The sequence below is a fragment of the Ochotona curzoniae genome, unplaced genomic scaffold (genome assembly GCF_017591425.1).
Source record: "Ochotona curzoniae isolate NIBS_2020 unplaced genomic scaffold, NIBS_Ocur_1.0 contig_3622, whole genome shotgun sequence".
Classification (NCBI taxonomy): domain Eukaryota; kingdom Metazoa; phylum Chordata; class Mammalia; order Lagomorpha; family Ochotonidae; genus Ochotona; species Ochotona curzoniae.
In genome coordinates, this window is record NW_024465926.1 from 13,894,600 (window position 1) to 13,908,527 (window position 13,928).

The window sequence follows — 13,928 nt, forward strand, 5'->3', positions numbered from 1 at the left end:
TAGTATATACATTATATTTTTTGCTTTATCACAAAAGTTTTATGAGATAGTACAGGCAGACTCATTTACCTTTCTTTTTAATTTTTGTTGGCTTTGGAGGCTTCATGTTACCAACCACTTTCTCGGCATTAACCTCTGACAGCAGCCCCTCCTGCTGTTCTTCCTCAAAATCGTAGACAGACACGTCCACATCTTTGCCCTCTTCTGTGTAACGCAATTTGCTCTTTTTGGTTTTCTTTGTTTTTTTGGCTGGTGGCTGATAGTCTGGGTCTTTTTGCCAGCTAGGATCTTCCTGAGGCGGAAGTTCCCCTTGCTCTAGTGTCTCCACCTCTCCATTGGCCCCCACTTTCACGACCTGAAACCCTTCAGGCAAAGGTAAGGTGTGACATATCATGGGTTCACTCTCTGTAAGGCCTTCTTTAGACACTTCATTTTCATAAGCCCCCTGGAGTTCTTCCACTGAAGTGGTAGCAACAGGTACAGTTACAGGAACAGGTACTTGAACAAGCTGAAGTTCTCCTATGTTTATGGGCTGCTCCTCCATATTTACAACTTGCAAGGTTATGATCTGGGTATCGTCCACAGCAGTCTCTGCTTCTGGAGCCACTGCACCCTCCATTACTTCAGTCTTCATTTGAAGAAGGGTAGGATCCAGCTGCTCCATCATTACCATCTGCACACTGCTATTGACATCCTGGACCACCTCACCCCCATCAGTCTGGTTCTGGGGTAGGTGGCATGCATCTTCGTCCTGGCCCCCTTCCCGGCGTCTCTGGTAAGTCTTTCTTTCCTTTCCTTTAATGAAAGTTTCAGACTCTTCCACAATGCCTTCGACTGCCTCACCTTCCATTTCCTTTTCCTTTATTAAAGGAGAACAGAGACTGTTACTTAAAGTAAAATTTGTGTAAGTGAAAACACATTTTGAAATAAGACTGTTAGTGAATTAGTGTCAGTGGTTAGTATCAAAAATAAATAAATAAATAGACACGACAGACAGTACAAACCTGCGCAATAGCAGCAAAAACATACCAAACAGGAACCAAACCATCTTCCCTGAACCCCCTCCATTCTAAAGCAAATCAAGCCTCTGGCTCCAACAACCAATTAACAGGAAACTGGTGAAAGACGATGTTAAATAACATATTACAAGGAATGACATCAATGAAGTTTAGAAAGATAAAAATATTGCAGGATTAACTGATTTTTCTCTGGAAATAAACCTGAATGGGGAGGGGGGTGGTGGATAAATGGGAAAGATGGAGACTAAAGGTCAGTGATTCTCAATCTGAGTGTCTTTGCCAAGATATCTACTAAGGTATGCAAACATTTTTGGTTATTGCTACAAGTTGGGAGGTACTACTGGTATCTATTGGGCAGAAGCTGTGAGAGATAATATCCAGGTCAGTACTCTACCACAAAGAATTGATCAAGAATCAAGACAGAAACATTTCACCCAGAGATTAAGATGCTGCCACTCCCTACCGAAAGGGCCCAGCTCTGCTCGACTCCAGATTCTTGCTAAAACAGGACCTAGGAGGCAGTGATGATGGCTCAGCTCACTGTTCCTGCTACAAAGTGGGAGACCAAAACTGTGCTCTTAGCTCTTTGTATCAGCCCCAGCCAGGGCTGCTGAAGGTATTTGGAGAGCAAATTAGAAAACTTATCTTCCTTGGATATTGATTCAAACCAATAAATGGCTTGAGAATATGATGAGACAACTGTAGATCTCATATCTGGATATTCGATTTTTAAAAAAATGTTTTATTTATTTGAATGGTAGAGTTACAGAAATCTTCCATTCACTGGTTCACTCCCTAAGTGGCCACAACAGCCGGTAGCAGAGAGGGAGAGCAGACTGAATCCAGGTTTCAAAGTGTTAAAGCACTCAGCTTATGTTTTGCTATTTCTTCAGGTATAATAGCAGGGAGCTGGATCACAAGTGAGACTCAAACCAGTCTCCATATGAGATGCCTGCACATGGGCAGGGCTTTTATCTGCCTGTGATACCACAAAGTCAGATCCTGAATACTTAGTAATATTTTTTTTAAATATTTAAAAAACAAACTAGGTTAAGTCTATACATTTCATGATGGAGAAGTCTAATACAAAATTTACCTAGGTAGGAAAAGTTCAAAAGCTCAACAGTATATAACAAAGGAAGAACAGCTAATGATGTATACTTGAACATCCCTGAGAACAGATTTTACTTATTCAGTTGAAAGGCAGAGTTACAGAGAATGGCGGAGAGAAAGATAAACAGATCTTCCATCCTTTGAATCACTCCCCAAATGGCTATAATGATAGGGGCTAAGCCAAACTAAAACCAGAAGCCAGAAACACCATCCAGACCTCCCGCATGGGTTGCAGAGGTCCAAATAAGTGGCTCATTTTCTGCTGCCGACATAGGTATATTAGCTGGGAGCTGGACAGAAGGTGGAGCAGCTGGGACTCAAACTGGCACCATAATGAGTCACATTCTGTTGCCTCAGGGACTAACTAGCAGGAAACTCAGTTTGAAGTAGAGCAACAAGAGCTCCAACTGACACTAACATGGGATTTAGGTACCCTGAGCAACAGGTTCCTACTGCACCAGGTATAGCACATAATTGTGGATGCTTACTACTTCTTTTTAAATACTTATTTTTAAAAAAATTTATTTTATGTTTATTGGAAAGTCAGATATATAGAGAGGAGGAGAGACAGAGAGGAAAATCTTCCATTCAATGATTCACTCCCCAAGTGAGCGCAATGGCCGGTGCTATGCCAATCTGAAGCCAGGAGCCAGGAGATCTTCCAGGTCTCCCACACGGGTGCAGGGTCCCAAGGCATGATGCTGTCCTCGACTGCTTTCCCAGGCCACAAACAGGGAGCTGGATGGGAAGTGGAGCTGCCAGGATTAGAACCGGTGCCCATATGGGATCCCAGCGTGTTCAAGGTAAGGACTTTAGCTGCTAGCCTACACTGCTGGGCCCAGATTTACCTATTTTTATTGCAAAGTAAGATATACAGAGAGGAGGACAGACAGAGAGGAAGATCTTCCATCCATTGATTCATTCCCCAGCGGCTGCAATGGCTGGAGCTAAGCTAATCCGAAGACAGGAGCCTGGAGCTTCTTCCAGATTTCCCACATGGGTGCAGGGTGTGAAAGCTTTGGACTGTCTTCAACTGCCTTCCCAAGCCACAGGAAGAGAGCTGGATGGGAAGCAGGGCTGCTGGGACACAAACTGGTGCCAATAGGGGATCCCGGTCCATGCAAGGTGAGGACTTTAGCAATTAGACTACCATGCTGGACCCAGATTCTAAGCGTTTTCACCATAAGAAAAAAACAAAACAAAACAAAAAAACCCTGTGCTCTCTTGATTGCATGAATCTGTTGCTCTCACACTCCGACTCGTGGCCTCCCCAGTAACCTACTTGCTCTCTGGCTTCCCACAGACAGACTGCAAGGAGAGGTAGCCCTTGAACATGGACCCTGTATGTTTATATTCCTCCTCTGTTCACTGGGCCTGTAGGCGAAGAAGCAAATGCTAAGATGCTTTGTATTTCAGGACAGATGAGGCCTAGCAATAATGCAATGGGGACAGAGAAGCCAGGAAAAGGTGAATGTTTATAACTTTGTACGCCCAGGTTGTTATTTGTCTCTTAGGGCAACTTATATTGCTGGGGAAGCTGGAACACAGATCTTCAGTTTAATGGAAGAATTTCACAGTAATGATCATTTATTCCTCTCAAGGTTTTGATCGACTAGATTCCAACAGTGACTTTTCATTTGCTAATTTCAAGTGGGCACTGTTATCACCAAGCTTACTTAACATACTTAACATACTTAACAACCACAAAAACCTGCGGGAGTATGTAATCAGTATGATTTAGACATTTAACAATGTGCACATATTCAAAACATGTACTATAGATAAAGATTTTTGTCAACAGACCCAAACCACTGTGCAAATGTCTATCTCAAGTCTTACTATGCATAAACTAAATTCTACTTTTAAAAACATGCTTTATTGGGCCCAGCACAGTAGCCTAGCTGCTGAAGTTCTCACCTTGCATGCACAGGAATTCCACATAAGCACTGGTCGGTATCTCAGCTCCACTTCCCATTCAGCTCCCTGCTTATGCCCTGGAAGAGTAGTTGAGGACGGTCCAAAACCTTGGGACCCTGCAACCTCATGGAGACCCAGAAGAAGCTCCTGGCTTGAGATCAGTTCAGCCCTGGCTGTTATGGCTACCTGAAGAGTGAGCCAGCAGATGGAACATCTTTCTCTCTGTAACTCTGACTTAACAGTAAACATAAATAACTCTAAAAAATATGCTTTATTAATATTGTTTAAAAGTGTTTTTATTTAATGGAGCCAGCATCCCACATAGAGGGTTACTTTCGGGATTGGTTGCTCCACTTTCTATTTAGCTCCCTCCTTATGTGCCTGGGAAAAGCAGCAGAAGAGGACCCAACCAAATATGTGGGCCCACTTCTTACAGGGAGACCCAGACAGGGTTCTAAAGCTCCTAGGTTGGGCCAGACCAATCTTGGCCTCAGCAGTTGAGGCCATGTGGGGAGTGAACCAGTAGATGAAAAAGCTCTTTCTCACTGCCTTTTCCTGTGCTACTCTTTCAAATAACCAAAAAATCTTTAAAAATTTTGTGCTAAAATTGCATATACTAAGTTATACGTTTTGATGAGTTTTGACATGTTTATGTCCTTAATACTATATGCATCATGGCAGTTAGAAAAGGTTTCTTAAATGAGACTGTAAGGAAGTATAAAGATCACAGAGATAGGCAAAGCCTGGTTCTACATTTCAGATTTTATTAACAAAAAGGACAAAATAGGTACACTGTTCAAGGTAAAATTATACAGATTTAGAAAAGGATGACTAAATGGTTGTGTTGGTGATATTTCTTTAATGTGGAGTTTGAATAGAACACTGAAACATATCAAGACATTTAAAAACAGTGTGTGTGTGTGTGTGTGTGTGTGTGTGTGTGGAAGGGCAAAGGTTGAATCAGTAAAATAAATACATTTGGGAATTAATTATAAGAAACAATAAGAATCAGTGTAGAGCACAGGACCAAGGGTGTTTGTGCTATAGCTCGAATGGTCTTAAATGACACAGTATAAAGACTGCATCTCATCAAGTTAGTTGTAAAAAACTACTTATGCTTTCTGAGAGAAGAAATTAAGATTCACTTAATGGCTTGATTTCTTCAACAAGGTATATCTTTGCTTTTGCAACAAGTTTTTTTTTTTTTTTTTTTTTTTTTTTTTAAAAAAAAGCCAAGAACCTTTCTGGCTTCTAAGCCTGTGACAAAGAGAACATTCAGTTTCTGTCTTGCTGGTTTTCCACTTGCCCACTTAGTCAAGCTATCTGGTCTTTCATGAGAACACAGCTGTCCTTACTAGCATCTCAGCATTCTGCTCTTTATTTTAAGTCCTACCTGCATCTCTCAGATCCTGCTGATCCTAAGCACAACAAAGCCTTCTTAAGTTCTTTGGCCTTTAACTTGCTCTGAATGTGTTTGCTGATAAAAATAACCACACAATTTCACACTTAAATTTTTCTCAAAGTGATCTAACTTCCTAGCTGGAAAATAAATGTAAATATTAAGAGCAAAAATGAGGATTGACACAATCTACACTTTGGGACAGGATCTGTACACCCTACCATTTGCATGAACAAAAACAAAAGTCCTAGGTTGCTCACCAGATTGATTTGTTCTGTCATTAACTACTTTCCTTAGTCTCCTATTCTCAACAACCCCAAAAAAGCTGTATCATGCAGCCCAAGGCTTCCTACTAGCTGCTCAACAGTGCAGGCAAGCACAACAAAGTATCACTGCAAAAGGCTGGGCGAAAAGGACACTTGCACAGAACTTTGTGACTTGCCCATCAACTTAAAATGTCTGAATATTTACCTGCTAGTAATTTTTCACAAGACATCACATTTCTTATTCTGAAAAAGTACTTTAAGCATGATCCTAAACCTAGTTACTTTTGTATAGCCAAATACTGTTCAGATGGCCCATTTTGGGGATACAAATGCTTTATGCTATGCTATCAATTCAAAATACAATGTAGGACAGGCATTGACACCAGCATCCCATAGCCAAATCACTACATTCCAATCCTGGCTCTGCTCTAATTCCAGCTTCCTGAAAATGCATGCCCTGGGAGGTGGCAGTTGATAGCAATATACTTGGTACCTAGCACCTACAGGAGAGACCTGGCTTGAGATCTTGACCCTTGGTGCTGATCTGATCCAGGCATAACAGCTACTTGCAGGCATTTTGGAGTGAACCAGTGGATAGAAGATGTCTGTCTCCTTCAACCTTTCAAATAAAATACATTATATACTATATACTATATAGACACGTACATATATGCTACATATGTATTTTAGATTTACTATATTTAAATAACTTTATATATTAAAAATGTAAAATGAAACAGGTGAAGTTAATTTTAGAATCCATTTTACTTAACCCATTATGTCCAAAACACTATTCAAGATGTTTTATACCTTAGTTGCTAAAAGTATGGTCTGAAAGCCAGCAGCACTGGTATGCCCTTGCAGCTTGACAGAAACATAAAACGTTACACCCCTCATCTACAGAATTAAAATTTGCAAGTTAATATTACTCATCATCTTTTTTTTAAGTCTATCTAATAATTTATTTATTTATTAGAGAATGACAGAAACATACAGATCTTACATCTGAGCTGGGGCCAGGGTGCTACCAGAAGCCAGAAACTCCATTCAGACCTCTCATGTGAATGGCATGGACCCAACTACTTGAGACATCATGTGCTGCTTCCTACGTGTCTGTTAGCAGAGATGGGTCAGAGGCAGGGATGGCACTTGATCTGAGCCTCTCAGATATGAGCTGTGGATGTCCCAAATGGTGACTGAACTCACTGCACAACAATGCTGGCCACTCACTGTTTTGTTTTCCAACCACAAAGATTCCGAAGGTAGTATACTGGAAAAGAGGATGATAATCTCAATGCATGAGATTATCTGATAGAGACGAGAGAAAAAGCCTTTAACTCTGACACATTCTCAGAAAAAAACACCAAAGAAGAAAAATGTTACTGTTACAAATGCTAATAATGGCCTTGTCATAAAATTACTGCCCAATCCCAGATTCCTGCAACCCAAATTCCTTAAGATGCTGGTTCAAGTGTCCAAAGTTGTGGCTTAAATGTTTCCTATTCAATTTCCTGCTTAAGTATATCCCGTGAAGCAGCAAATGATGGCACAAATGTATGAATTCCAGGTGGCAACATTACAGCACAGGAGGCTAAGCAGCTACTTCCAAGCTGGCATCCTATTACAGAGTACCATTCAAAGTTACAGCTGCTCCATTTCCAATCCAGCTCCTTACTAATATGCCTGGGAAAGCACTTGGAGCTTGGCTACCTACATGAGACCTAGCTAGAATTCAAGGCTTCCAACTTTAGCTTCAACCAAATCTATCCCCAGCTACTGAGGCCATTTGAAGAACACAACAGTAGATGGCCATTTGAAGAGTACAACAGTAGATGGAAGACATCATTCTCTCTGCTTGTTTTAAAATTTAGTTCTTATTTATTTGAAAGTTACAGAGAAAGCAGGTGAGAGAAAGAGAGACAATCATCCATCTGCTGTTAATTCTCCAAATGGTGGGGACTGGACCAAACTGATGCCAGGAGCCTAAAGCGTCTTCTAGGTCTCACCTGTGAGTGTAGAGGTCCAAGCACTTGGATCATCCTCCACTCTTTTCCCTGAAGCATTAGTACAGAGCTAGATCACAAGTGGAGCAGCTGGGTCTTGAACCCCCAACGCAGGAAGAGGCTTAGTTCACGATGCCCCAGTGCCCTCTCTCTTTATCCCTCCCCTCTCCCTGCTTCTTCTTCTTCTTTTTTTTTTTTTTTTTTTTGTTCTTCTTTAAAGATTTATTTAGGGCCCGGCGTGGTGGCGCAAGTGGTTAAAGGTCCTCGCCTTGCACGCCCGGAAACCAGTAACTGAATTCCTGTCACCCACATGGAAGACTGATATCAACTTCATGGTTTTGGCAAGGTCCAGGCTTGCTGTTGCTAACATCTGGAGTAAATTAGGGGGAAAGCACATGTTCAATTTGCTCTTTTTGCCTCTTAAATAATATTTTTAAAAACAGGATGGAGAGGTACTCGCTCAGTAGCCTAGTGGCTAAAACCCTCAGTTTGTACACACCGGGATCCCATATGGGCGCAGGTATTTATCCTGGCAGCCACACTTCCCACCCATCTCCCTGCTTGTGGTCTGGGAAAGCAGTGGAAGACGGTCAAAAGCCTTGGGACCCTACACCGGCGTGGGAGACCCAGAAGAGGATCCTGGTTCCTGGTTTCAGACTGGTGTAGCTCTGGCAGTTGCGGCTGCTTGGGGAGTGAATCATAGGATGGAGGATCTTCCTGTCTGTCTCTCCTCTCCATGTATCTGACTTTTCAATAAAAATTTAAAAAAATAAACCTTACACAAACAAACAGGATGGATGGTCCAGTGGGATAGCCTAGTACCTAAATCCTTGCCTTGCACGCACCAGGATCCCATATAGGTGCTCGTTTGTATCCTGGCTGTGCCACTTCCCATCCAGCTCCTTGCTTGTGACTTGGGAAAGCAGTCAAGGATGGCCCAAAGCCTTCGGACCCTGCACCCACATGGGGAGACTTAAAAGAAACCCCTGGCTCCCAGATTTGGATTGGCTCAGCTCCGGCTATTGCAGTCACTTGGGGAGTGACCCAGCAGATAGATCTCTCTGTCTCTTCTTCTCGGTGAATCTACCTTTCAAATAAAAAAAAAAAAATTTAAAAAAAAAAAAAAGATGGACCTCTAGAGCTTTTACAGAACAGACCATGCTGGTCTTTCTCATACTGCCCAGCATACTGATGCCAGACTAAATTTTCCTAAGTAAAGTTCAAAAAGTTGATGCTTACTGAATCAGTTACAAACTCCCTGGCTTAACTCTCAGAGCTCTGTACAGTGTGTTTCCATTCCTTTCACCAACCAACCTCACCTCTGGATACTTCCTGTTAGGCCTCTTGCACACCAGAATCAACAGTCTTGCTGCCCCCTTCCTCATGTTCAAGCCATGTTTTATAACAAAACCACCTTGACCACAAGATGCATACCAATCTCAAGTTCTAACTACAAAATAACTTTCTATGTTTTGTTTCCCCAAATAGAAAACAGCGTTTATTTAAAATTCTGTGTTCGGATTACCAATGTGGTGGTGTAGCTTGTGATAATCCTACACCTGTGGAGTCAATTCATGTCCTGGCTGCTCCACTTCTGATCCAGCTTCCCGTTGAAGGCTTGGAAAAGCAGAGATGCCAAATCCCTGAACCCCTGCACCCACATGGGAGACCAGGACTGGAAGAAGCTCCTGGCTCCCATTTCAGACTGGCCCAGCTCTGGCCACTGTGGACATATGGGTAGTGAACCAAAGATTTGTTTTTCCTTCTCTCTCTTTTTAAAGATTTATTTATTTTTACTGGAAAGGCAGATGTACACAGAGGAAAGATAAGAAAGATCTGTCTGCTGGTTCACTCCCCAAGTGGTCACACGATGGCTGGATTTTAGCAGACCTAAAACCAGGAGCCAGGAGCTTTTTCTGGGTCTCATATGAGCGCAAGGTCCCAAGGCTATGGGCCATCCTTGACTACTTTCACAGGCCACAAGCAGGGAACTGGATGAGAAGTGGAGCAGCCAGGACATGAACTGGCACTCATATGGGATTCTGGCACTTGCCAGTTGAGCCATAGTGATGAGCCCATAAATTTTTAATTGTTTAAGAAGCAGCTTTGTGGCATAGCAAGCTAAGTCATTGCTTATGTGTTAACACCACACAGCAGAGTGATGGTTGGAATCCGAGTGGTTTTGTTTCCTCTCCAGCTCCCTGCTTAATGTGCTTGGAAAGGCAGCAGGTAACAGCCCAAATATTGCATACCTGTCACTCACATGGGAGACCAGGATAGAGTTCCTGGCTTTTGTCTGGTCCAGACCTGGCTGTTGTGACCATTTGGGGAGGGAATCAGCAAATGGTAATTTGTCACTTTGCATTTCAAGTAAATAAATTTTTAAAGTTCCGTGATTGAGTGGGTAACAGCTTTTTAAAACTGTCACTTTTGGTGATTAATTTTAGAACCAGAGACAAAAAAAGAAACGGGTAAGGAAGGGGGAGGAGGAAAGAAGAGAGGAGCAGGAATGACAACATCAATTTCCTATGAGCCATCCATTCTGTTTCTGCCCATATCAGCTAAGACATGGCCCGTCCATGTGAGTGCCAAGAATCCCATTATCTGAGCTATCACTATTGCCTTTCTAGGTCTGCAGTAGCAAGAAGCTGGAACCAGGAGCTAGAACAGGGTATGAAATCCACATACAGGACACATACACCATCAGCCAATGTCTTAATCCAAGAACCTAAATAGCCTCCTTTGATATAGCTTTATTTATTTTGAAATCAAGTTACAGAGAGGGAGGGAGGGATACACAGAAACCTTCCATCTGCTGCTTTGCTCCCCAAATGGCTGCAATGGCCAATGCTGGGCCAGATCAAACCCAGAAGACTTATCTAAGTTTCCCATGTGGGTGGCAGGGCCCCACTTATTTTCCCAGGCATTGCCTTTCCCAGGCATCCTCGGTTTCCCAGAATCTGGACTGGGAACCAATCAGCCAGGACATGCTCACCACCACATTGGATGCCAGTAGGATGACTTTGATTAATTAGCCTTTTAAAGGCAGGAACTATACCTGGTACTTCTATAGCCTCTATAGCAATAAATACAAAACGTTGTCATCTAAGCAGATGATACTCTAATATCAATGTCATTTTAATGTGAAATAGACATAAATGATTCCCACATAAGGCAAAATTGGGATGGGGACACTAAAAGATAAAGTATATTTATATATATGAAGTGAAAATTCAACTGTATGAATTTACTTTTTTGTATTGCTTTTTAAAGAAACAAACAAAAAAGAATCCTAACAAGCTAATTACAGGCTGGCATTAAAAACCATTAGTGGTAACTGCTACAATGGTTAAGACAGCACTTGGGATACCTGCAATCCTCAGAGTGCCTGGCTTCAAATCCCAACTCTGCTTCCAATTCCAGTTTCCTGGAATGGAATGTACTCTGGAAGTCAGCAAGTAATGACGCAAGGTCTTGGGTCTCTGCTACTAAAGGGGACCCTAAGTTCTGGGCTCCCAGCTTCAACCTGGCTAAGCACAGGCTGTGGCAGGAGTCTGTGGAGTAAACTAATCGATGGAAGATCTATCCATCCGCCTCTGTGTTTCAAATAAATAAAAATTAAAAATGAGGGCAGACAATTGGCACAGTGGAGGTCAGGAAGTGATGATGGCTCAAGCATCCATGTGGCAGATCTGGATTGAGTTCCTGGCTTTTGCCTGGCACAGTCCCAGCTCTGGCTTTCAGGAAGTGAACCAGTGGATGCCAAGATCTGTCTCTTTCAAGTGAGTACATATTTTAAATTAAATAAATTAATAATTAAAACATAGTACTAAGAAGATAAAAACAATTCGCCATATAAATATAGAAGAACATGCTAATTTTTCAAGATGTTAAAATTATATGGGTATATAGTATGTAGATCAGAAAATTCAAGGGAAAACAACCAAAATAACCTTTTACACGCAATACTGCTGAGTTTATTAATGTAGGGAAACTGGTTACTATAAAATATACACGTAGTAGTCAACATGTTCCTAAGAATAATACAGTAGAGATAGACAATTTCCCGGGGTTTGGTTTATAAGTAATGCCACAACATATTTAATTTCACATACTGTTGCCCTCTATAAGGGAACACTGATTGCTAAAAGCCAATTTATTTCCTGGAGATGGAACTGTCTACATTTATCTTGACAAGAAACAGAACCGCCACAAGCCTACCTATGCTTTCAGAAAGGATAGTAATTCCAAAACACCCTATCATGAAGGTCACCTAACACCTAATCAACATTGTGCTAATCAACATTAACCATTAGCCATCATTCTATGACAAAGAGGAACCAGTGAAATAGCTCAATTGGCTAATCTCCAGCCTTCAAGCGTCAACATCTCCCTACAGGCACTGGTTCCTATGCTGGTTGCTCCACTTCTCATTCAGCTCCCTGCTATGGGCTCGGAAAACAGTGGAAGATCATTCAAAGCTTTGGGACCCTGAACACACACGGAAAACCCCAAGGGGCCTTCTGGCTCCTGATCAGCTCAGCTTCAGGCAGTGAATCAGTAGATGGAAGATTGGGGAAATTTGCTTTAGCCACTGAACAATGGGATGGAAATCCTTTGTATCTTCTTCTGTCAATCTCTTTCCAATAAAAATAAATAAATCTTAAACAACAACAACAACAACAAAAAAAACAAAGAAAAAAAGTTAACCAAAAAGCATCATCCAATGTATTTTTTTTTAAGTCTTGTTTCTTTTTATTAGAAAGGCAGATACAGAGAGAGGAGAGACAAAGAGAAAAATCGTCCATCCACTAGTTCACTCCCCAAATAGACGCAACAGCCAGAGCTGAACCAATTTGAAGCCAGGAGCCTCCTCTAGGTTTATCACGTGGGTGCAGGGTCCCAAGGCTTTGTGCTGTCCTGACTGCGCTCCCAAGCCACAAGCAGGGAGCTGGGTGAGAAGCAGAGCATCAGGGACAAGAACTGGCATCCATCTGAAATCCCAGCACATGCAAAGTGAGGACTTTAGTCGCTAGGCTACCGTGCCAGGGTCCTTCATCTAATATTCTGAATACAGACTGATAGCTGTTATAACAAGGAGAAAAATGGAATTAAAAATAATCAGAGGCCAGCATTGTAGTGCAATGGTTGTTAGGTTGCCATCTACAACCCAAGCAGCTTATATTAGAGTGCTGGTTCAAATTTCAATTGCTCTGGGACCGGCGCAGTGGCGCAAGTGGTTAAGGTCCTCACCTTGCACACCCGGGATCCCATATGGGCGCCGGTTCTAGTCCTGGCGGCCCCGCTTCCCTTCCAGCTCCCTGCCTGTGGCCTGGGAAAGCAGTCGAGGACGGCCCGAGGCTTTGGGACCCTGCACCAGCGTGGGAGACCCGGAAGAGATTCCTAGCTTCAGATCGGCATAGCATCGGCCGTTGCGGCTCACTTAGGGAGTGAATCATCGGACAGAAGATCTTCCTCTCTGTCTCTCCTCTCTGTATATCCGCCTTTCCAATGAAAAAATAAAAAAAAAAAAAAAAGAAAAGAAATACAAATTTCAATTGCTCCACTTGTGATCCAGCCCCCTTTTATAATATTCTTGAAAAGGCAGTGGAAGCTGGCCCAAGTGCTTTGGTCCCTGCCCCCATGTGGGAGCCAGGTTGGAGTTTCAGGATTCTGGCTTCAGCCAGCCACTGTAACTACTTGAGGAGTGAATCAACAGATAAAAAAAGCTTGCTGCCTTTAAAATAAATAAGTAAATCCTTAAAAATAATCATCAGAGATGGGTTTAGTGGCACAGGGTATTAACCTGCCATTCCCAACACCAAAATCCTATACAACAGTGCCAATTTGAGTCCTTGCTCTCTGCTTCTGATCCAACTTCATGCTGATGAAACTGAGAAAGTAGCTGAAAACACCACACAAGCACTTGAGCCCTGACAGCCACAAGATACCTACACGGAAGTCCTGGGTCCTGGCTTTGCCTGCCTGTGGACAGAATTGCGAAGTCAATCAGTGTTCTAGCTGTCTCTTCCTCCATTACTCTTTCAACAAAAAACAAAACCCACCTAGAATATATGAGTCATCAATTTCTCCTGAGAAAAAAAGGAAAAATTTTTACTAGATGTAGGACACTAGCTAAAATGAATACTACTTATTCACTTATCTAGGACAAAAGCTAGGGTTTTTTTACTCAAAAGGCAGATGCAGAGGG

General features: G+C 42.3%; 1 protein-coding gene across 5 annotated transcripts in view; it reads right to left on the reverse strand.

Annotated features, from left to right (window-relative positions):
- Positions 1-13,928, reverse strand: part of LOC121157999 (transcriptional repressor CTCF) — a 50,195-nt gene that overhangs the window by 20,981 nt on the left and 15,286 nt on the right. For all 5 annotated transcript variants that reach the window (XM_040982532.1, XM_040982534.1, XM_040982531.1 and 2 more), the window contains one exon: positions 70-859. In XM_040982532.1, the coding sequence (XP_040838466.1) occupies positions 70-859 (790 nt within the window). The remainder of the gene's footprint in view (positions 1-69; positions 860-13,928) is intronic.